At 44.0% G+C, this 25,601-nt stretch overlaps 1 protein-coding gene across 1 annotated transcript in view; it reads right to left on the reverse strand.

Moving 5' to 3' along the window:
• Positions 1 to 4,832: 4,832 nt before the first annotated feature.
• Positions 4,833 to 25,601, reverse strand: part of fto (FTO alpha-ketoglutarate dependent dioxygenase) — an 84,638-nt gene continuing 63,869 nt past the window's right edge. Inside the window, exon 9 of the mRNA XM_050044266.1 lies at positions 4,833 to 4,890. Coding sequence (XP_049900223.1) covers positions 4,848 to 4,890 — 43 coding nt within the window. The 3' untranslated portion in view covers positions 4,833 to 4,847. The remainder of the gene's footprint in view (positions 4,891 to 25,601) is intronic.

Below are 25,601 nucleotides of genomic sequence, written 5' to 3' on the forward strand. Positions count from 1 at the left end.
TGCTACTTCTTTTTCCCCTTCTGTCTCTCTCTCTTTCACACAAAATGAGCTTGTTTCGCCTGAAGCCATCCGACTGCTGTGGCAGACAAGCACGTATCCCCCAACTCTCTGACTCTAACACAGGGTTTACTGACATCAACAAGCGTTACCTAGGAATGTTCCATATGAACACAGTAAAGATGAGTAGTCTAAAGCACTGGTGTCTTCGTGTCTTGACTTGCAACAATCACCCTAATGAGCATGAAGCTGTATAGCCTGTGTGTTCTCATGTTAATCACCAAGGGTGCTTATGGTGGACATACCTGTTCCCAAGACTAAGGTGATAGCAAAGTCAAGGGGTAACTGGGTTTGGGGTCAGGGGTGCTGGGTGCGGACGCATCCTAAGTTCAGAGCTCCACGCTCCGGGGGACAGGTCGTCAAAGAGAGAAGGCCACCCTGTTTAGAGCAGCAGCCTAGGCCTCAGGGGCCCCACCAGTGACAGCTCCCATGTCACAGCCAGCCCTGTGGAACACAGGTAATGTACCCTGGGGGCCTGCTGAGAGATAAAAACGCACCGGGACACCTGCGTCTGAAGCTGTAATTTGTCTTCTCTCATGTTCAAGGTGTTTTATGAGAGCAAAAGGACAAGGTGAAACAGCGAACAAAACAAGCAAGCCCACGTACTCCTCCGGAAATCCTCCCTCTCTGTCTTTGCAAGCTGCTCGGAGAGTACTCTCAAATGAGCGGCAGCACAAATAGAAAGACGTGCTGCATGCTGTTTATCAAACTGAGGTCTTAAATAATATGAATAATTCCACTGTACAGTATTTTGGAAGGGTAAAATTAGTTCTTGCACCGTCTAGCTTGAGTGACTTACAGATCCATCAACTAGTAGGCAACATAAGTAAGAGTCAAAAAGTTTACTGAAAGTACTTTTCTGTTGTTGTCTAAGTAAGTGGGTGTGTACATGTCTATGTGTATGTATATGTGTGTGTGTGTATGGCTGGGGGTGACTGGTGATCCCTGCCTCTTCCTGTATATCTTATGCTGGGGTATTAGAGAGGGTCCCTCCCAGAGGCAGTGACTACACAGACTCTTCTGAGAAGGCGCTCATCAACGCCCCTGCTTTCAAAGGCAGCTTTAGCCAGTGCCATTCAAAGCAATCAGCCCAGTCAGGGTCTGCCCATCCAGCCCAAATCCCTTCATGGCTATCAGAAGAACTCTGAGCTGGGCCTGCTGGGGGCAAGGCAAGGATGGGGGGTGGGATTTGCTCATAAGGGATTGTGAAAAGGCCGTGACACACGCTTATTCATGCCCCAATAACCCCCAACAAAATATATATACTGTTCATAAAATAAATAATTAAAAAGATAGGAGTTAAGGGATACCCTGCTGCAGAAGTAATGGAGCCCATCTTGAGTATTGCACATATTTATGTACACAGGCACAAACGAGCACTCATACACACGTGCATGCAGTCAAGCTGCTATCTGCCATGGTGGATGACTTAACCTCCTACATTATTCAGATGCCATAGGACATTGCTTTGGTGTTGGGAGGAGATGGCATGGCAAAGGATGCCGAGTGCCAAAGAAGTGACTACTGAGAGGCCAGCAAAGCCTATGTCTGTATCAAAGTGGGCAATTAATATAGCTGTTGAAAAGCTGAACGACATAAATGACAGGCCAGCGGGAGCTTTCCTTTAAAGCTACAGTCGCTAACTTTATAAAAATAACTTTTTGTCATATTTACCCACATACTTTACCCACAGTACAACATACCAAAGATAATCTGAAAAAAATATGTTCCTCTGGTGTTTGCAAGAATACACCAAACCTGAATGAAAACAACCAATCAGACCCAGGGGAGTTTCTCATGCAGCCGTTAACCATGTCAATCACTGCTTGTGAACAGCGGTCAAACTGTCAAACTAGAAACACTGACCAAAAAATGAATCAAGACTCTGAAACTGCACTGACCTCAAATGTTTTCAGAAACATATTTTAGTGTATTGTTTAGCTGTAAAATGAGAACATGTGTTCCTGCCGGTGGGCGTTGCTTCATTTTGGCTTAGCTGTTTTTAACATTGCCGTCTGGTCACAAACTGGTTGTTTTTGTTCATGTGTGGTGGATTCTTGAAAATGCCATGCAAAGTACCATGTGGAGGCATAGGAACATATTTTTTTCAAATTATCTGTGTCATGTACTACCGTGTGGATATAGTGACAGTTTCGGCAAATATGACAGAAAGTTACTTTTTAAAAAGTTACCAACCACAGCTTCAAGACTCTCCAGTGGGGGCTACTCACTCTCCTACCTGAGCTACTGATTGACCGAGCCTGTTAACTCACATGCCTAACCTGGTAACCCATCTGCAACTGAACTGGCTCATTATATGCATTCCAAGGCTACTTACTGAATCTGCCTTGGTTGACAATTCACAGTCGTAGCAGTTGAGTCTGTTTAACACAGGATATTTGGGACATTGTTCATACTGAAAGTACCCCTGCCATGTACGCCCCGCAAATGTTTTGCTTACTAATGGTGCAGAATTATTTATACATACACAAATTTTAGTGGAACATGCTACAGTAGCGCCACAGTTTCCACAGTAAAGCCTTTCTAGTTGTTTATACTATGAGGCTCACTTCTCTGCTACTCTAATCCACAGCATCAACAGGGCATCAATCATTTTTTAAGATGGATGCACTGAGAAATAATGAAAGCAAACAGAAAAAGTGACTGCTGGAAAAACACCCATTATAGCCCTTTGTTTCAAGCTACTGTCTTAGATTATAAATGTAAGCAAATATCTAAATATGGTCCCAGCTGTGATCTTTTAACTGTATTTATTATACAGTATTTGATGTGTGTGAAAGAAAACTGCAACCACTCTGAGTTTTCCTGTGGACTGGTTTTGGTTATATGTGTATGTATGTGTGTGTGTGTGTGTGTGTGTGTGTGTGTGTGTGTGTGTGTGTGTGTGTGTGTGTGTCTGTGGAGGGGGTTCACAGGGAATAACACTGGGCAGAATTTACCCATGAGAAACAACAAAAGATGCTTCAGAAGTATGTCAGAGTGCCCTCATATCTCTGCGGCGAGGGCAGCGAGGGTACAGAGTGCTGAGAAGGGTCAGCCAATTTTAGAGAGAGTCTTGTTTTCTATCTGCATCTAAATCCAGTGGCTGTCTTTGGGCAGCTCCAGTGAAATGCATTACAAAAGCTTCTTCTTGAGAAACACTGAGCCAATCAAAACAGGCATCAGGAGCTAGATGCAGTAAATATGAGCCAGTTATTTGAAGTTTGAGGTTTTTCTCCTACCAAACAAGCTCATTTACTTTTCAAGGTTTATGACAATTTCCCATAAAAGAACAGAAAAAATAGTCGCACAAAACAATTGTTTGGGTTTTGGACCCAGATCATGATGCATTTCAAATATGTATAAAACACAGACAGATGAAAAAAAGACTTAAACAGATACAGCAGAGCTTAGCTTCAGTTATGTAAAAATGCAGGCTGAGAGGTTTGACCGAGAATGACTGTGAATACCAATAACAAAATTTACATCAACATACAATATTTCTGCCAATGGTTAATCTGTTATTTTTGTCTTTTTGTCATGGCAAACAACCTGGTTCTTCAGAAATATGTTACATGACCATGACCCCTTAACACAGCATTACAAGTGGTGGCAGGTAAAGTGTTAAAAATGATGTGCCAGCACCACAGAAACAATGCCAATGGTAAGTAAATTAGTTTCTTTGACATGGTAGACACACAATTTCCCTGGTTCAACAACATCAAGCAATGGGTGGTGGTTAGCAGGACAGTCTATGTAGGTTGGAGGTCAGGGCGGTCAAACAAACACAGTACTTTCACCGGGATTCTGCTGTCCATGTTCAGCATGAAACTAAAAGCCAATTTTGACCTTTACATAGATGTGACATTCTTACGTCACTTTGCAATATACTTACGTTCCGTATGTAAAAAAGGTAGTTATTTTAACCAAAAACAATCTTTTTCCAAACCTAACCAAGTGGTTTTGGTGCTGAAACCCAACTGTACCACCCTGTCTGTAACAAATAGAACTACTTTAAAACAAACCACAATCTTTTTCCTTAATTAACCAAGTAGTTTTGGTGCCTAAACCCAACTGTGCTCCCACCACATAATTCAACACATTACATGCCACCATCACGTAATGCGGCGTTAAGAGGTCGTGCTCACTGAATTAATTTCTGTGGGATCACGTTGTGCCAAAACCTTAAGTCCTAAGTTCAGTGTTTGTTTGGGCAGACCGACATGTGATATTTCAAACTCTGGGATAAATCACTAGCTTTAAATGAAGAATTATTTTTGCTAAAATGTTACTAAACAGTAAAATGATTTGTCAGTGTACTGCTAAGTTCAATGTGCAGTCTGAAAATTATCTTCTGTCGCATCCAACTGTCTTTACAAGGATAAATAAAGTTGTTCAGTGGGCAGTGAGGGTCAAAATGATTAGAATTATAATATACTTTATCATTCAGGCGAGAGTCAAGTTAACAAGGAAACCTTTGCATACTTCTACAAAACAGTCATGACCTGAGAGATGGTTGTGATGATGGGAGTCTTGGGTGGGCTCAACCATGTATGCTCTGCCCAATTAGCTGCAGCTTTCTAGGGTTGATCCACCAGTATGGAACCAAGGTCCAAGCCTCATCCTGCATCTGGCAACCTACAACTCTTAGCATAATTACCCCAGCAACTGTGCTCCTCCTCTGAGTCTTGCTAATCTGTGGAGGCCATGGCCCTGCCGTCAGCACCACGCGGCTGGAAGGGAGGGAAGGAGGCGCAGTACTGTACCACGTACACCCTTGCTGCTGTGAATCATAATGCATAAACAAAGCAAAAGAACAGAGGACATCTTGACCTAAAACAGGATGAGGGACAAGGGAAAGGGCACAGACAGGAAGGAGGTTATTGGCCCAAACTTTGAAAACAACTATCTGCAGAGGAGTTTAAGGAGGGCTAAAAATTCACCTACTGAGAGTTGAGAGCACTGGTGCTTTCAAGCCCAGGACAGTGGGGATATTAGGAAGGTAAAGGGCCTATTGAGTGCCGAGCTATCTTGCCCTGGCACTTAATCAAAGGGATTAAAGCTTGGGAAGCCAAGCCCACAGGTTATCCTCCAGGAAGCATACCAAGTAGTTATCAAAAACACCAAAGTTCAAAGCAGCTCAATTTTCCTATATTAGAAGTGTTTTGGTCAGAGCCCTCAGGCTTGTTTCTAGGTAAAAGAACTGTGTTAGAAATGTTTGTGCTTGCATGCTTGGAAGGCAAGCGGAGTGGGTGGATGCTTGTACTTTAGTGAAGACCTGAGTCCATCAGGCGCAACGCAGTGTGATCAATCATTCCCAGACCCTGCCTCAGTACCTAGAAAACCTGATCAGACTGTGTCTCATATTCACACAAGTGTTTCACACAGACCGAACGGGGTGGGGCAGTGTATTTGTTAGAATTAACCTAATCGCTTTTGGACCACTGTCAGTATGGTATATCATTACCTATTAGATTAGCCTGTTTACTGTTGTGCAGCTTTAGTAGCAAGTCCGGTAGCCATTGTATCTAAAACAGGATAGCAAGCACCAAAAAAACACTCTCTTTGTTCCTACTGACTACTGCAGAATTGTAGCAGCCCAGGAAGATCAGACTGGAAGGAAGAAGACTACTTTGTAACAGCATACACGATTGTGGCCAAGCTGTTTACACACATGCGCTTTGCATAAGGGATCTGTGTGAGATTGTGCGATTTTCTTTGACATTTATAATTGGCCAAGCATAGGGTCAGTGGTTTGAAGCTTAATGTGAGGAGTTTGAAAGTGAAAGCATGTGACAAATCCCATGACTCCTCAAAAGTTGTAAAGTACTGTGGCCTTTACAGTGGCCCAGTGCAGCTCAACCAGAATCAGGGTTCCATGTCCCACAAAATAACTAACTAACATTGTCAGGTTTAGCGGTTAGGGGCCCGATTAGGATTGGGGCTTCTCATGCTGAAAACATGCGCCTACATAGTGCTCTGAGGCGTTGTGCTAAAGACATGTGAAACATGTGAAAGAGGAGATGAATTGCTCTTAATGAGTTAAAACAATATTGGGGTACAGAAAATGCTATTGCATGTATGTATGACTATTAAACTTAAACATAACTTTGTATCATCCTGTGATGACAAACTGTCACTGTGTAATAACAGACAATTTTCCTTCAGATCTCCAGATTTTGGTGTGTCAACAATAAAACCTTAACTGCAGCAGTCTCATGTAACTTGGCATGAGTGAAAAGGGTCCCAAATGCATCTGAAACTTACACCACTAGGGGCAAATACCTATAAACACGAGTCCTGTATTTTTCCCGGACTATCGCCAAGGCTAAAGTGCGATGGCTTAACTTCATGAAAAAGAACATTTACCCATTCTAGCCCATACAGGCCTTGTTATGATGAAATCAGCCTGGTCGCATATTTAGCATGTTCATTACCAAAGCCTCTAACCTGCCAGGATCCTGGTATGGCTTCAATAGACAGACCCCATCTGTCTGACGTTAGGACCATTGGAAACAGATGGGCCTTTAATTGTATTTTTGTCCAAATTGCAAAATAGCTACTTGGGAAAGAAGCTAAAATAACATACAAACAACAGCAACTATGATAACAACTGCGCCTGGAATGAAATGAGTACAGTATGAGATCAAAAACATAAGGCGTACAAATTCAGCTCTGCTCTTTGAAAGGGGATCCCCCCTAACATTACTGGCCCAGTATTGATTTACTCTGCAATTTTGTATTTCTCTCCCCACGCCAGCTCCACAATCTCTGTCGAGCAGGAGGTCCGGCATATAGCACTCATCAGATTTTTCCAAAACATAAAAGATTGATACCTTGCTTCTTTTCAGACAAAGGAATAATTGAGGAAGGGCTGAAATTGGTGTTTGGAGAAAGAAGCACTGAAACCAAAAGGAGATAGCCGGGCCCCAGAGTTAGTTTAATAAACCATAATGGGAAAATGTTGCAGAAAGGGCACTTGTGTGATGGAAAATCTGTACCTTGTAAAAAGATCCGCTCTCACCTGTTAGATCCTTCAAATATAATGCCATGGTTATGTGGATTGCAGTGGCATTTGGTTTGAACACTGAACAGCGATGACAAGAAAAATGGGTAAATAGCTAATAATATGATGAAAACTTTTACAATAATACTTGTTGAATAATTTTCTACCAGCTTCAGACACTAAAACAAAAGAGGAGATTTCCTTTTTTCCAACCACTGCCAGCAGTGCAGTGTATCTGAATAGCCTCCCTTCCCTAAACCCTGCAATTTTCAGCCATGGACGAAAGGGAGAGAACAGATAAACAGGCTTTTTTTATATATTTCAGTCCAAATCACATCAAGGTATAAACAGTGAGCCCAGAGCACATCTCCTATTCTTTTTCAAAGTAAGTCCTGCTGTTCCATTTCAAATACCTCGGGGTTATGGGTCATAATGCTGCTTTCCAGCTTCTGAACACGTTTATTCAGGCATCCTACTGTAAATAGGGGGAGATTCAACATCAAATATCTCTATTCCCCATGCTGGCCCTTTCGTCTGTTCTGAGTGGATGTGTGCTTTTGGCTAACAAAGTAATGGTTTCTCCTCTTCTCTTACCAGACTCTGAATACCAAGTGGCAAAATAATTGAGGCAAGTGTTAGATATAGTTTCTCTTTGGTGTCACGATGCGTTAAGCAAGACCCCGAATAAGACGAGCTATGAAATCAATGAAGTTGGCAAAAATAACCAAAACCAAAAGATAACATAAAGCCAATATATGTCAGGAAATTAAATTAGTGTTAGCTTATGTTATGGCTCACAGCTCCTCGGCCATTAAAGGGGTAATAAATGTGTTATAAAGCTCTTACAAGCCCCTAAGGCCATTAAGGGCTGAGCTGCAGAGCTTTTTATGAGATTGTTTATTACAGGCTAGGCTTATCATCATTTACCACGCAGAGGTGGCTAAAACGAACTCTATAAATAGCAGATTCACTGGTACTAAGCCAAGCTAAACAAGGCAGCTTTAACAGGAATGAATGAATTGTCACAAATGCAAGGTGAGGCAAAGAGAAGAGGAGAGAGGAGGAGTGCTGGGAGGAGAGGAGAGGGCAGGGTGACTAGCAGGTGGCTTCATATTGTCTCTATCCGCCGCATATGTCCCGTCCACTGCTGAGATGACAGGTAGGGACACAATGTGTTGACCTGAGGGCCTGTTAGAGACCTGCAAGTGGATAAATATAGAGCAGTGGGAGAGCATAGGTGTCTTAAATGACATATCTAATTACGATCATCCTCTGCAGTCTATTCCCTGAGTCCAGGAGAGGCTTACGAGAACACAGCTGCCGTTGCGCAGGCAAAGCCACAGCTCTAACTGCTCATTCTTTGAAGTAAACATTGATAGCAGCACAATTGTGTCTTTCATTGTATCTTTCATGTGCTTCGACCAACACCCCTCCATCCTCTTCTCGCAGTCGCGTACACAATATAAACATAAACAGCCCTATGCCTCATTTGGATTTGCAGTGAACGGGGGAGATTGCAGCTGTGTGTGTTCCATTTGCATATGAGAAAACAGTTTCAAAAGGCTTGTCTATAATGCATAAGAGCCTTTTAGGCTGTCTTTACTGCAACACTCTATTCCTCCCACTGACAATCCATGCACGGGTTTGCATCATTTTGTGAGACATGCCAGTTTTGAATTATTCAGTCACTCATCTCTGCCACAGCACCGCATTTAACAAACACACATGCACATTCACATATAAAAGGACGGAGTGGTCTACAAGGATACTACAACAGCACCTCAGTCAGTCCCTTTGGAGAGGTGGGAATCCTATTACCTAGCTGTCAGAACCTGTCGGACGCCTTTCCCTTATGCCAGGCCCCCTTTGTTAGAGGGGGATACGTTGTACACCGCCAGTCCATTTAGAGGCTGCCTGCTCTGTGTGCTTTAATGGGCCTTGGGCCTTGAACGTCATGAGCAGAAGAAAACACAGTTCAATTTCCCTTCACAAGTGCATAAAACAAGCACCTCCACTGTACCAGCCCCATGCATAATTCACTGTCGGTGATGTGTGTCTTAAACGCTGCTGAAATATACATGGCGGCATATGCAAATTTGGCAGCGCTCTCACATGCTGTACTTGCTAAACAGACAACAAGAGAATAGCATGCCACGCAGACAGCCCCTTCTGGACACAGACAGTATGTAGTACAGTATGTAACTGTGTGTGTGCGTGTTGAGGGAGTGTTAGCCGTACATAATCGGACTTGAAATGTGTAGAGAAACGTGCGACGATGCTTGCTGTACCCTTAAATGTCCTCCAAGCCCACCGAGGTATTAAAATCATATGTAGGGATTTACACACTGAGGTGGAAAAACACAGAAGTAGCATCTGTGAAACTGAATATAGGTTTCTGAAGGTTTCTTGAAGGACGTTTTGAAGCTATAGGGTACTCAGTGCCAACTTGGTTATTATGAGAGGAATCCTGTGAAACCAAAGATTTTTTTTCCTGAGCCAGCATCTATTGGTCATTAGAAGAACTGCAGTTTAATACTCTAGGCTGCAGATTGGATTTTCAATGTGTGTGTGTGTGTGTGTGTGTGTGTGTGTGTGTGTGTGTGTTTGTATGTGTGTGTGTGTCTGTGATCTTTGTGAAGGGATGTTGATTAGGGAGGAGGAGAGGGCAGACTGGTGGTGTCAGATTTTATAAATGAGGGAGGAAATGTCTTTATCCCAGGTTTGGACACCCCCACCACTTTCCTTACCAATCCCTCCTGGTGTGTGTGCTCATGTGTGTGTGCGCGGTTTGGACCAGGCGCTGGCTCAGTCCGATTCCCAGCAGTGTATCTTTAACAGGGCCTTCCCGCCGGGCTGCCAGCCTGTTCCCCCCTGACGGGACAACAGCCCAGCTGACGCCCCCACAGCCCTGCCAACACAACCCACACCTTCGACACACAATCTGCTGCCCTGATCCTGATGGAGGGAGGGTGGGGAGTGATTAAAAAGACAATAAGGAAGGAAAAAAGGTAGATAGAAGGGGTATTCTACCTTCTTACACAAAGCAGGTAAAGACGGAGTATGTAATTCTCAAAAGGTATATTTTAGTAGAGCATTCCTTTAAGGGATGAACACACAAATGATGTGTAAATGTATGATAAAGGGCCTTTATTGTGCATTCTGCTAGACTTACAGTGTGTTCACAAGGAGCTCCAGTTCATCCAAGGACACATTGGACAAAACATGAGGTATATCCCGTCCAGGGTGCTGGTCTATCAAGTAAACAAGGGGAGAACATGTAGACTCTACACAGACAACAGTGCAAACCACTGATCCACTGTGCCACCCAGGTTCAGATATTCACAGGCATATTAAACTAAGGTTGTGTCTGTGTGTGTAGAAGGGAATTTTAATCAAACAGTATTCGATCAAAACATCTCTGGCTACAGAAAAGGAATGAAAGCACCTCAAAAAAAAAAAATCAGGGCATCTGTGCTAAGGTAGTAAAAAAAAAGTATCCAATTAAAAAAAGAAATACAGGACGTATAATAAAGGAACGCAATAACCAAATGTTTTATAACATATAAAATAATGCAATATCTGACCAAACAAAGAGTGGATGGGGAGTTGCAGGCGTGTGGTCATTAAACTTGAACTTGACATTCACTGAGCTGCTAACGTGCTGTGGATATGCTTTGATTTGACATTTATATTGCGGCGGCTTAAGCTTTTTTTATATATATATAAGCAATATTTTCTCTTGCATCTTTTTTTTTCCATTTTCTTATAAGTTTATTTAATGACTCCTACTTCAACCTTTCCATAAACGAAGACAATTATTACAATTGTAGTAACAGACATCACTATATTTGATTCTTTTCTGGATCCCACTGCTGAACTACACATTTTCGAGTGATCCTTTTTTCCCCAGAATACAACAAGAAGGCAGCCTTGGTCACTGAATCAGACTTAACTTTCAGGCATACTGCAAGTACAAATAGAATGAAAAGTGTGGCGTATATATTTTTGTTAATGCCGTCACATATCCAGTACCAGTAAATCTGGCCCTCGGTGCACGTGTGCAGCTGCCAAAGTTGCGGTGTCACTGGTGTTCACTGGTGTTGAACAGTGTGTTAACAGGATGTGTAATGCGGTGTGCTGGTCCTGTGCTGCAGCCAGGGCTGGGTGGCAGCAGCACTGTAGGCTGCAGTAGGGCGGTTATCATGGAGCAGTTATGTAGCTGCTCTGCTGGGCCAGTCTAATTACAGGAGAACAGCGTGCACCAGTCTGGGCCTCCAAATGGCACCATATGTTTTCCCAGACTAACCGGCTGAATAAATGCCATTTACCCATTCAGGATGCACTGTGCTCTGTGTCTGGGAAATCAGTCACTCACTCTCATATAAAACCATTCACACACCCCCCAAACACCCTGCCACCCACCTCTCCCATATAAAACTCAGCTGTCGGTGATTTACCCTGCTCACCCCACCATGTATCCTCACGCCGCTTCCTGTTCAGTTTAACCATTTACAAATCCTATTGTAAGCTGGTCTATGTGTCTCTAATACACACGGACTTGCATAATGATGTTGATGATTGTGCTGTAACCAGTTTAGTTAACTGAAGGGGTTTGGTTAATCAGAAACAGTGTTTCCAAAAAGCCAGGGTGTGGTCATGTCCATCCGTCTTTTTCTGGTGACACTTGGTGAGCGACCCGTGCAAAGAACATGATCGGTAACTTGACAAAGGTCACCATTAGTAAACTGGTTGTGGAGTCAGTGACACGGGAGGAATGAGAGACAAAAGAGTAGAAATATGTTCCTTTGGAGTTGTTTACCTTTTAAGTATTGTATATTCAAGGGACACATGGATTTTAGTTAACTGCTGTTTGAGGTTTACAGTTTTGCTATTTAGCAAATCAGGCTGTTAGCTGCTTGCGCTACTGCTTTTTAAAAGCCAATACAAACCCTGCACCTCAGAAACACTACTCAGTCAATGCTTTTCAAACCTTTTGGCTAGTGCCAATACAAAACGGAGCAGTAGGAACTCTATGTGAACAGTATAAGCAACGAGTAAAACATTGTCAGAATGCTTCATTTCATTTTAAATGTTCAGCGAGGACACAATTTAGTTTTTCAGAAAAACAAAACAGCATTTTGTGAAGGTTTTCTTCTTCCTTTCTTCTTACTGTCTTTAATGTTAATCATCTCACATCCCTACCCCAAATTGGGCAGCAGTGATTTAGCTTATTATGGGGCAATAATACAATATAAAGGTATACTAGGCAGGGTTTTCCTAAAAAAGAAAATAAAGTATAAACTTACGCAAAAGTCAATCATCACTTATGACTCACTAGAAGTGTGTGGCAGTGTCTTTACGGGCAGAGACCCTGCCCTCTGCCTGAATTTTCTTATTTACTTCTTACTTTGCTGTGTCTGGAAGATTTTAGGGCCGTGACCTCTGAGCACTGGTGTGTAGCCCCCAGCCAATAACAGCAAGCAGGTGAGGTCTGGACTTTATAAAAAGGTAGGGACCAGGTAGTAGCAGCACACATTCAAGACACAGTGCCAAAAACGGAAATATAGCGGTGAATTAAAAAAGCTTGTTCCAAAAAGAGAGGGAACCCGGGGCCTGCTTTTATTTTAACATACACTGGCGAGCACTGAAGGAGAGGATGGAGATAATGAACAACACAGAGTTAGCCATTTTTCTCTTGTACAGGTAGGTGGTGGTGGTTAGCTTGGTTAGCTTGCTAAACCATTAGCTTTCCATTACAACAAATGTGACGTTCCTGCAATAGTAGGGTGACCATATTTTGATTTCCAAAAAAGAGGACACTCGGCCCGGCCACGAGATAGCCTACTTAAATGATACTCGCAGTTTACTCAAAGATGCCTTATAATTTTAATATATTTAAAGTTTATATGTATGGATAGAAAATTCAGTTATATTACAAAATAATATCTCTCAAAGATAGAAATTCAGATAGGCCCCTATAGGGGACACATACACACACTAGCAGATAGGCCCCTATAGGGGACACATACACACACTAGAGTGTGGCTACCCGATCCGAGCCCGACAGGTCCCGACAGTAGGCCTACCCGACGGGTCGGGCCGGGTTTGGTCAAAAATGTATAAATTGTATTCGGGCTCGGGTCGGATTCAGTCAGCTTTCAGTGAAAATGTAGTGTAAAAATAATAAAATAAAATCCTATTGTCTGTCCTGTTTATTGCTTGGGCACTGTTATTTACGTGACAACACCTGAACACAACACACACACATTGGTTGTTTGTTTCTACCTCTCCCCTCGCTGGAACCCTCGGACCTTCCGCCGCCCGCCTCCGCCTTGATTAAACGCTGAAAATAAAATAAAAGAGGGAGACTAGTTTTCCTATTTTATCTTATTTTGTTATATTTCTCCCTCTCCCCTCGCTGGAAGCCTCGGACCTCCCACCGCCCGCTCCTGTCTCAAACACGGAGGTCTCTCTCTCCGCGGAGCTCCCACGGCGCACGCCCGGCCTGTTAAATAGCTTGTAACCATAACAACTGTGTGACACAAACTCAGTGCTTTAGTCATTAAATAATGTCCGGCTCGGTTCGGTTTCGGACATAACAAAACAGAATGACTGTCGGGTTCGGACAGAAATATGCGGCCCGTGCCGCACTCTAACACACACACACACACACACACACACACGGAAAACTGGACATTATTTATAAACACCCCCCGGGCGCCCCGGACAGGACGCGAAAAGTGGACATGTCCGGGCAAAAGAGGACGTTTGGTCAGCCTATGCAATAGTAGCTTGCAGAGTGCATGAGCCTCTGGTGGCTTGAGTCAGGAAGGCGGGGCGAAGTTTGAATTTGTTTGCCTTTAATAATGTTCTGATACAAGTTCATGTTAATGACTTCTTTCATTCAACTTTGATTCGAACATGGAGTATTTCCCCACCAACACTCACTGGCAAAATTACAATCACAGCGTCACTGATAACAAGAGCATAATTCTTTGTGGTTGCAAAAAGCTGACAACATTTGTATCATGACCTCTTTTTTTGGAAAAGCTCCCTGTATCATCACTAGATAGACCTATCACACATCATCAGTTTGTTAATGAGAACAGCCTAGGCAGAGGCGCTCACAGATGCCTATCGAGGGCAGAAAACAAAAAGAGAATGTAAGTAAATATGGACTGTAATTAGTATGACAAGGTTGAAAAAACAGATAACACACCGCAGCAGCCCGAAGGCCTACTCTTTCACATACACGCGTGTGCACGTGTACGCCTGCACATGCACAGGACACACACAGGCACTCGACTGTACGCTCACACACACACTGGGAACAAATCAAATGTTTTAATCAGCTTGCTACAGCACATAATGAGGATCCACTAAGCCCCAGCTATCAGCTGCCATCGGCCACTTACTTGTGCCTTCAAAGAGCTGATTTTTCACTTCTTCTACAACCGGCTTAACACAGTAGCTATCGAGAGCGAACACAGCCTGTGCATGTGCAATAAAACCTGAAAAGTGTAAGTGATGTTTCAGCAAGTGATATATATGCAGTAAAGCAAGAAAGCAATTATGTGCAAGTGGACAAGACAGTGCAGCCTATGGGGAAATACATTCTATTTGTCACCACTGTGATTTACAGTGTGGAAATACTAGAGAATGACTGTCTGAGGTCTCGGCTGGAGATCACATGAAAGCGTATGATGAACTACGCCACAGCCCATAAATCTGACATGCATTGACCGTGCATACCCTGCATAACCTGACTCACTTCTACACTAACAAGATACAGTATGAGCTTTACCTCTCGCCCTCAGTGCACACACCTTGTGATGCAGCGCACCTGGCCTAGCCACACCTGCTGCACAGCACAAGGCAATCACATGAATCAGTCGAGTCGGTTACAGCCAGACTAGTTTCCACAGAACTGAAGGTATGTCAGAATTCTTACTCAACCATCCAGGTGTGTGTGTGACAGAGAGACAGAGAGAGGAGGTGTGTACGTGTCGAGATGCAGAGAATGTGTGCAGGTGGGCCTCCCGGTACAGTTTTGGCCTCCTGGCACAGCTCTGACCTCTCTGAGGTGGGCTCGCAGCTCCAGCCCTCCAGCTGGAGAAGTGATGACCTGAGAACTGAATGAACTGAGAGACTCGTCCTCCTGTCCTTGTCTCTTTCCTGCCTGCCTTCTGCAGTGTGTCCTGACTGTGGGACATGCAGAGGTGGGTCAGCCTGCCTGAAGATATCAAGCTGGATGACTCTGTGTCCTCCTTTGAATCACATCTTAAGACTGCAGACTTCATTACTTAGCTGGAGTTTTATAAAGCTTTTCATCGTCTATCATCTACCAACATCTTTGTAATCCATGATATACAAAATATATGTATATAAAGTATGTCCTTGAGTAAATATAATGTTATTCCTAAAGGGGTGTATGTGTGTATATACTGGAAAATTGTGCAAAGAACATGATCTGAAAACATGACATGACTGAAAAACAGCTGAATGGCTTAACTACTTATTTTTCTGCTTCAGTTCATATTTAGAAAAAGACTTTAAAATTACATTTTGAATTAAAGTTAAACAAAATTGATATCTTTATGCAGGGCCGGGTAACATACCAATATTATGTTGATATCACAATATGAGACTAGTTATCCTCTTGAATTATGGATGAGCATTTAAGTAAAGTGATGCCATTTTTTTAACTTACCAGACTGTTCTGGCTGTACCCACTTAATCATTATATCCATATTACGGATGTTTATTTAGCAAAAATCTCCTTGTGTAAATATTTTGTGAAAGCACCAATAGTCAGTACTGTCTTAAAATCAATATCGAGGTATTTGGTCAGGAATATTGTGACATTTCATTTCCTCCATATTGCCCAGCCCTCATTTGATGAACCATTCTTGTACTGCACAACTGCGTAAAATATAGAAACAACATACCCCCAAGCAAAACCTTGTCCAACTGAGTGCGGCTCAAACAGACAGAGAGAAGCTGTCCCATCTGTGCCAGAGGTTGCCATACATGTCAAAGCTAAAGCAAGCTAACTCGGGCCTCTGTAGCAACATCCGGTGCAGCCTGCTGTAAAATAAATGACGTTGTTAGCTGCAGTCTCGCAGGTGAAATGTGCTGCTGCTACAATTATTCTAATGCCAGCATGCCAGAATGCCAGTGCTACCAAATGCTGCTGTCAACCCAGGGGTTTAATTAGTTTGGCACGTGTGCCACTTATAATCACCTGCCATTACCAGTTCTGGCTGCATCTGCTTACACGTCTGTCAGTGCCGGGCAGGCTGTGCATGTGTGTATAGGTTTGTGGGTGTGTGGGACAGTAGGGTGGTGAGTGTATAATTTGGCAACAGTCATCAACCAATGTGAAATCTAGACATAAAGGGCTCATTGGCACCGGTTCTCTACATAATATTTATACACACATATTCATGGGGAGAGACTGAAATAAATCAAACAATGTATTATACATCTTTAGTCAAAGAAGCTGTCGACTACAGCCAGGACAATTGTATTAGAGGTACAGACTTGTCAGCAGTCCATCTGTACAGATGCATTGTGAAAGCAAAGGGGAGCAGGGCTTCGTAGTGTCAAACTGCATTGTGAATAGAGCTACACCTCAGGCTGAATACATCACATTGTGATTTCATGAGAGCTGGAAGAGGAGGAAGAAGAAGAAAAAAACTTCAGGGCGGCTAGTGAATCTCGACCCAAAACATGAGAAATGGAAGTTAAAAGTGAATCGTTCACTCCCCCTGGCGTAGCAGTGGCTACCTCTGGGGCTGGGATAGGTGGAGGAGGAGGAGGAGGAGGAAGAACAGGAGGAGAAGAGGAGCCCCCTGGCTCTCACAGTCATGTGACAACTGAGCTCAATAGCTGAAGGATGGACCTCGGGCTGTGTATTTAGCTATCAGGTCATGAGCTCAAATGTGTGTGTGTGTGTGTGTGTGTGTGTATGTGGCTCCATACATTTGTGTGTACTGTAACTGTGTGTGCAGCAGAACACATTCATGTTCCCACTGACAAAAAAAAAAAAAAAAGAGCGGCTCAGTTCTCCAGATTCACCTATGTCTGCTGCAATACAATAGCTCTAACTATCCCTATTCTTTGCAGAAAGTTCCCATTTAGCACTAAAACAAGGCTTCAATATTGTGCCGCCTCAAAAACATCTGTCGGGGACTTGTGTGGCTACACTAATTACAAATATCTGCAGTAATCCGGCGCCGATAAGAGAGTCATTACTCCACCAGACATTTATCACTATGGGATTGATGACCCATTTCAGAGGCAGCCTTTGTACAGGGAAGTGAAATCGCTGATATCCCTTTTATCCTACATCGCTGCTGAAGCCATCCATTCGTCAGGAGGCAAGCTAGTTAGAATTGTAATTAACAGCTATGGACTTTGGCCCTAATAGAATTTTTGCAGGAAACTGCAGATTGACGTAGGAGGAGACAAGGGGGGAGTTTTACTGTGTTTTCTTTTCTTACTAATTGCCACTTGGAGTGGCTGTCTGTCGAGAAGAGCCGCTCTACGCTCTGTCAAGAAAGTGCCACGGCAGCATTCCAGTTTCTCCAAATGCAGAATTTCTGTACATTTGTAAATATGTAAGCATAGCCATTAGGAGATGTGCCTGCACAGGCACATTGCTTCCATGCAATAATCTGTCAAAGACACAAACGCACATTCATAGGTCAAACATAAAATATGCACTTCCCTGCTCGAATACATAAGTTATGGGTTTCCTCTTGACTCCTATTCATTCTCAAACACACTTGCTCACCCACCCACCCACACAGACACACATACACAGAGCGGAGCAGCAGATGATCACAGTAGGTAAGGACTAAAGGTCTGGCCACCTGCCGGCCACGTCCCGTCTCTGTAGCGGTAATGAACAGAGACAGCTTGGGGACCGCCCTGCGAGCTTGTCCCCCCTCCCTGTCTCTCTGCTTCGGGGCAGAGCTGGGGGCCCTGGGGTGACAGGGACGCCAGAGATGTTCCACACACTGACAGGCAGGTCTTACCTGGCCAGCCCTCTGTACACACCGGCCCAGAGACACACACAGGAACACGCACATGCACACAGGGGACAAATGCGGAGATACACAAAGACTTGCACGTGTGAGTGTCGTGTATACGTGCACACTGTAACTGTTCACATGTGTTCACGTACCTACGCATATGCACAAACTGAAGAACACACCCGCACACATACACACAAACGCTGACCCGGTGTAATTCCTCCAGCACACGGCTGGTGACAGGAGCAGCTGCGGCCGCTACGGCAGACAGATGAAATTTTCATAACTATCTCCTCCAACTTCCATCCTCACCTTCAGGATAATTTATGACCTGCCTGCCAGCCTTGAAGAGACAATATGCTTGATATGAAATGAAGTGTTCCAGCGGTGTAGGTTATAATTAACAGAGGAGGGGAGAAAGATGTGTGTATAGGGAGTGGAGGGGGTGGAGGTGTGTGTGTGTGTGGATGTGGGGGTTGTGGTAGATGAAGTGGAGAAAGAATGGAGCATGGGGTGTGCATGCATGTATAATGTGCATGTGTATGTTAAAACATGACATACATTCCTTCAGTTAATTCTGTCATATAGACATTAACGACTCAAAGCCAGCACAGATATGTTTAACCTCTGAGTGGCTGTAGCAAATCATACACAAGAAACACAATGTAAAACTTCAAGCATCCCATATGCAGATTGTTGTGTGTATACTTGTATGTTTACTGAGGCCTACACATAACTATTTACAGAATTCTCTGCCATGGTTCTGCTTTAATTAGCTTACTTACTAGTCACTTTTTCACATGCACATTTTAGCACAGAAATCTTAAGTTGGTCCACTTTCAACTTAATGTTTTAAAGACAGCTGCTATCCAACCAAGAACAAACAGCACTTAGATGAGATAAACTGTAATGACAGTGTTTTTGGTGAGCACACCCTCCACCGACCCATAATGCTATGTTCTCGGCATTTGCTTCACAAGCCTGCCACACATCCTCACCCAATCATGCCCTATCAGCTCTCTGGGATGTTTGGTTTGACCAGAAAGAATGTCCTGGTTTTCGTGACTACCAGTAAAACAGGCCCAAACCCATACCCTCCCCCTCTCTCTCCTCACCACATTGTCTTTCCCAAACACAAATCTCGTTTCCATATTAAAAAAGGCAGCATTTAATGAGCGACTGTCTCTGCAACAAGTGTGTTTAAACATCTGTGGGACTTTTAATGGCATTTTTAACTATCTCTTTCTGCCTTTCTCTGCCACATAGCATTGCCAAGCTCTTACTGTGAAATGCATAATTATGAAATGGCTGTTCCCATTAAAACCTGTGAGCAATTTAATGCAGTTGTGACTCAGCGAAGGATAAACGGAGAAAATTAACAAAGAGAGAACGTGATACTGATCCTTGCCAGTTGCAAGCCTTCCATTCCCACACTTAACCACAGAACGAGAGAAAGCATGTACCTCAACGGCCAATTACTGACTTGTTTGAGAACAAGGCAAGATAGAAGTAAGTGCATATTTACACGGGGAGAACTTGTTTGTACAGTAAGTAGAAGGAAAAGAAATAGCATCACCAGTCGTCTTATTCAAAGTACATTCCTGCAAGAGTAAGACATACTCTGAAGTACTTTACAGCCTGGGAGCTGACTAGGATCGGAGTACAAGTGCTACGGCAACAGCAGCTGTGAGGTTCTGCTGAGGTCAGGACATGTCATGCATAACTGACTGATTGCTAAACAGGGGTGGGTGCATGAGAGAAGAATTCATAATTTACAATCAAGCACACACATACACACACCTCACAAACACACAGGCCACAAGCGATCTCGCGGCACGCATGTAACCGGTCTAAGGGACCACACAGACATGTTTTAGATAAAGACAGACAAATTAGACGACAGCGTCTTAGGCTAACCACTGCGCTTGCACTAATTACAGGCTGGCCGGCGATGAAAGAGACAGATGACATGTACTTATTTGTTTTCTCCTCCAGTGCCCCGAACCGAGTAAACACAGCGATGCCGATGACGGCAAAAGTAGGTGGTACAAAGAAAAACACGCAGATGGAGAACATGGTTGTGGGATGACAGTTCCACCCACCACACACAGGTGTTTGCCCACTATTTCAGCAAGCAAACCCCTGAGCTAAAGAGAAACAATGGCGCAGCCAGCAAACCTTTTGGCTGGCATCTCATGCCAAGGAAAACAGACTGAGTTAGCCCTGTCTCTTCTGCTTGCAAAACAGGGCCGCTGTTGTGGGGGTGATGTAGCTGCTGCCTGGGAGATCTGATTAACCTGTCACCTTGGGTTGCAACTTACATCACACAGGCCTGGTTGACAACGTGCCCGGACCGACCTGCCGCCAACCAGAACTTTGGTTTGAGATGCCAGCCTAAACACCACCACCCTCGCTGATTAAACCTACTTACTGACAGCTTGATGCCATCTTCTCTGAACTGTACCACACAAAGCCTGTTTCCAAAACACATCCACATGATAGCAAGTCAGATTCCTTACACTGAAAGAAAGTCATGGAGGGACATGTTACCTACATTCTAAAATTTCAAAAACCCCACCCAATCACTTTTACAAGGACAGCTGAGCAGATGACAACTTTGCTAGAGGTCTATGGGAAGTTCTGCCTCGCCATGGGCTGTATAAAATAATGGACATAGCTATCATAACATCAACCATTGGTTTGTAGACTCCTGTTTTGAAGTCTCCCGTTCGGCACTTTGGTTTTTAGGAGCCACACGTGACCATATTTGAAAGAAACAGTGGAGCTGTACCAGGCTGTAAATGTATTTGTTTCTGCTGATAGGTTCTCTTACGGGCATCTATAGGGTTGACTTGCTTCTGGAGCCAGCCTCAAGTGGCCTTTTGAGGAACTGCATTTTGGCACTTCCATGTTGGCTTCATTCTTTAGCCCTGGTGGTTGTCGCTAATGCCCAGCAAACTCTTTTAAGTATAAAGACAGTGAGTTGTATATGGCGTGAGAGTAATCCCTGCAGTACAGCGTCTCCATTTCTAAGGCTTTAAGGAGGTCATCGGCCACATTAGAAAAGGCTGTGGTCTGTCCATCTTTATTGTGGATACGACACGGACAATCTTTCCAACTCCCATCTGGGACAGGGGACCTCCATTGTCTCCTAACTCCCTGTCCCACCCCAGTGCAGGAATTAGGGCGGGGTCTGTCAGGCAACAACACAAAAGAAATGTCACCACTCCCGGAATGGAAAGTGCCAGCCAACGAAGGTCTCTCTCTTCCTTTTTTTCTGTCTCTATGCGTCTTCACAGGGGTGCAACTGGTAGCTGACATCACCGGCGGGGTCATCCCCGGCTGGGCACAGCTTCAACCTTGCCTCTCTGGCCCTCTCTGGCCCTCTCTGGCCCCCGCTGGCCCCCGCTGGCCCCCGGTGACCCTTGCTTTTGATGACAGACTGGGCTTTTTGTGTAGAAGCGCCCTGTCCAGGTGAGGACAAGAGAGGGTGACAATGGCAGGAAACATAAAGCCGATGGAGGCTGAGAGACAGCCCTACAGGTCATGGGTCAAGCTGGACAGCTGAGTGATGAGTGCAGCTGTGGACACGTGGACCTCCTTCTCTGTCCTTTGGCTCTGCTTGCCATGTCAGCTGATGTTGCCTTTGTCTTAGGATAAAGACCTCACTAACTCTCAACAAGTTGGAGAAAAGTAATACACACAGGCGACAGATGTACTACGCCACAGATTCTGAGTGCACAGCTATTATAGTGACACCCCAACCTGTACAGAGTGGGTCAGCTCCCTGTCTTATCAAAGGGCAGCTGAAATGGGTCTAGATAATAAAAGGACCTTTGCCTGTGATTAAAAAAGTCAATTGTTGACATTTTCAACTAAAAAATTCAGTTCTTAAAAAGACCCAGAATAAAAACAAATATTAAAACTACACAGAAATAACAGGAACTAGATGCTGTCTCATGGATACATAACTTTGAAAAAATCTTAAAGTATGCAATGCTTCACAAATTGCCATCATTGCAAAAAGAGAGAAAAAAACCCTTGCATAAAATTATTTGTACAAACCAATATCACGTACAATGTCTTAATGGGCTTCAGATTAATTTCAGTATTTCCATCCCTGGCTGCCACTTCTGCAGAATTTACCATCTCTCTCTCTCGTCATTTGGTATAAACCCAAAATGCTGCAAAATTACAGCAATTTAACTTTTCACTTACAAACTTGTTTGTGCTTGCTAATCTGAGTGGGAGCAGGTCTGTGAACAAATGAAAAAGACTATTCTAAACCTTGTTACGTATTACCACCCCAGCCTATCAAGCAATGAAGACCTAAGTGCCAAACTACAGCGATTCACACATCCTGAGCTGTCCAACTGTTTCCGATGCCAAAGGTCAATGGCTGCCTACTCTCCTCCTGGCCCACACTGAGAGATGGGAGGACGGGGTTTGCCAAGTCATGCACAAACCCTGCTTTGGGTCATAAACACCTCCGCCTGTCTCCCCTTTTTCTTTTCTCCTCCACAGAGGTGAGTTGGGTTTGCACTCTGTTAATCTTTCACTACAGGCCCGCTTGCTTTTACACTGGCCCACTGGAGAACAGAGGAGGGGAATGAAAGAGGGGTAGTAAAGGACGAGAGTGGATAAAAGAGCAGGAAGAAAAAGCCATAGAGAGGGCCAGATGGGCACCTTCACAGTCCATTTATCAAACCCAATGTGGCCCTCCCCTCCCCTCCCCGCTGCTCTCATGTCCTAAACCCCCATGTAATTCTGTAATGATTTTCATTATCATATAATGACCTTACAAAGCCTACAGCAGTTTGCATGGTCAGTACAAAACTCACAGCTGTTCTCTTCAGTGTTTGCTCGCCGGCTGTGACAAAGCTCTTTTTTTTTTGGTTTTTCTGTTGGTCAGAGCAGTGACCTCTAGGCTCTGGAAGGTCGGCATGAGTTCAGCTCATCCAGGAGGTTCAATGGTAGCCATACTGTAACCATACAGATTCAAGATAGCATCACACTGAGTATCTACTGTAGGCAAGTTCAAACACAGCACTTTTGAAAACAAAACTATGGAAAAGTGTTGGATTTTGTGGGTACATACTTCAAGTGTTTGTCATACAATGAATCCTTCATCACCCATATTTGCGTGGATGTGAGACAACATCTATGCATTTTTGAAACCCAATAATTCCAGTGCCAAGTGTTTTGAATCTCTTCAGTTGTGGTGCCACTGAGGTGTGCCATTTCCTCTCCTAATAGGCCTGTTCCCTTGAGGTGGTTCCTTGCTCTTCAATCTGCACTTCATGTGTGGCATACTCAACTGCTCTCCTACAGTACAGTCACCCACCCACATAATAATCCATCTATTTCCAGGGCACTCACGGGGCATTTACCAAAGGGACACGGAGGGCAGCATCTATCAAAGAATTCACCATGTGCATCGGGAAAACCCAGTTACCAGAAAAGCTCATAAGAATAAAAAAGCTCTCATAACTTCGTTGGCTCAGAGTGAATGAATGGACTGCTTCCGCGAGCAGGGCGAGCCGAGGCATCACTCACTCTGAGTGCCTATAAGTCACTCGTGAAGAACCACTGGTCACCAGGTCCAATTTCTCTTTCTTTGCTTCTTGGTAGTGCTAAAAATGCCCCGGAGGCAGAAAATGGCAGCAAGCGGGCCCACGTTCCTGCGCACAGTGCTGCTTTAACTGGTGTTTAAGAAACAAAAGTCAGCGAGAAACTTAATCAATCAGAGCTGGTTGTTTATGTTTATGTGCCTCTAGCAAGAGTCATCAATCATGCTTTTTCTTTTCTTTTTTCTTTTTTCATCCTTTTGCAAGCATTATGCGCTGAATGGAAACCATGGAAACAAAAGGCAGTATTATGATAAAAACCTGCCTGTTGCATATTGTGTGGAAACCTAATTAGGACGCCCGTTATAAAAAAAAAAAAAAAAAAGCAGCGAAAAGAATCAGCAAATTAATTTCAAAAGTCCTATTCTGGTGAGTGCTTTTATGAAAATAAATGAAGGTTTAAATACATCTGACTGAAGTGAACTAAATTCCCTCTCTGTGTGTCTGATTCTGTAATACTATATCTTTAATTAAAAATAATGACTTTGTCTGTTAATAGTATGCACAAAAAATTACAAACTTTTTCTTTGTGGAGGCAATTCTTAACCCTCGTCAGCTGCAAATCTCTGATCAGTACCAGTACGTCCCACTTAACATTGCACATAGCCGTGTGTTGTGTTTTGTGTAAATGAGATCTGTTGACAACCACTTGACAGGATGACCCCTGGCTTTTTTGTAAGTGGGGGGTATGGGGGTTAGGGATAGACGTTTAATGTGTGTAGAGGTGAGAGGTGGCATCAGGAGCAGCTGGAGTTCAAACATATTGTGTGGGACGCTTGCCTTCGTCCAAAACTAATCTAATCAGTCTTTCACTGCTGATAGAGTAAACGTCTGTCTGGCCCGCCGACACAGACCGAGCATTTCCTGTCCTGGCCTGTGATACTACTTGTCAGGATCTTAAGGTGAGCTGAGTCTAGGGGATAGACATGGTTAAAAGGTGCTAACATTGCATTGTGGGAGGTGGGGGAACCAAAGTGGTGGGGGTGCGCGGATGTTGGTTGGGGGCAGCAAGATGGTTTGTAGCTTTCAGCACCTGCAGCTGGAATGCACTATCAGAGCAGGCCCTACATCAGAGTTGTGAGGCGGTGGGCGTCGACACAGCAAAGCAAGGTGTGTGGAAACAGCCTGTTTACAAGGCTCATCTGTTTGGGGCATAGCTAAGGGTCAACTTGGGGGGGGGCAACTCAAAACAGAGGGGCGCCATGGAAAGATGAGGGCAGCAACACTGCATAGAGTCGACATATATCTTTCAAAAGAAAAGATGTTGCTTTGGAGAATTTCTAGTCTGCAGATTCTGCCCCTGGCACTTTTGCTTCCTCTAGGCTCTGGATTACGTCTGGTCCAACATGTGTGTGTGTTTTTGTGTGACACTGAGGTCAAACCTGTTGATAGAGACAATAAGCAGTGAAGCATATGTGAATGCAGATCTAGTGTATACATGCATGCCAATGTTTGTGTGTGTCCTTGCTGAGGGGAATAGTGGCTGAGAGGATGAACAGCTAAAACAACACTGTGTTGTGTGTGTGTGTGTGTGTGTGTGTGTGTGTGTGTGTGTGTGTGTGTGTGTGTGTGTGTGAGGCCTTTATTTATCTGAATGAATGGCCAGTGCTCTAATCTGTGCGCTCTGAGCCTTTATCTGGAAGGAAGGAAGTGACTGGGCTTATCCAAGACACACGTGTCGTTGTGATAGCTGTGATAGCTGCCAGGCCCAAGGACCACAGACAAACACCAACTACACCACTGCATATCTGTGGAATTCACATCAGCTCTTCAGAGGGAATCACTTTTCAATCCACACTGAATCAAAGCAGGACTAACGTGATGATTTATGATTATTTTGCCCCCCACTATTTGAGCGAGGCTTGCAAATAA

This window comes from Epinephelus moara, chromosome 1, assembly GCF_006386435.1.
Source record: "Epinephelus moara isolate mb chromosome 1, YSFRI_EMoa_1.0, whole genome shotgun sequence".
NCBI lineage: Eukaryota > Metazoa > Chordata > Actinopteri > Perciformes > Serranidae > Epinephelus > Epinephelus moara.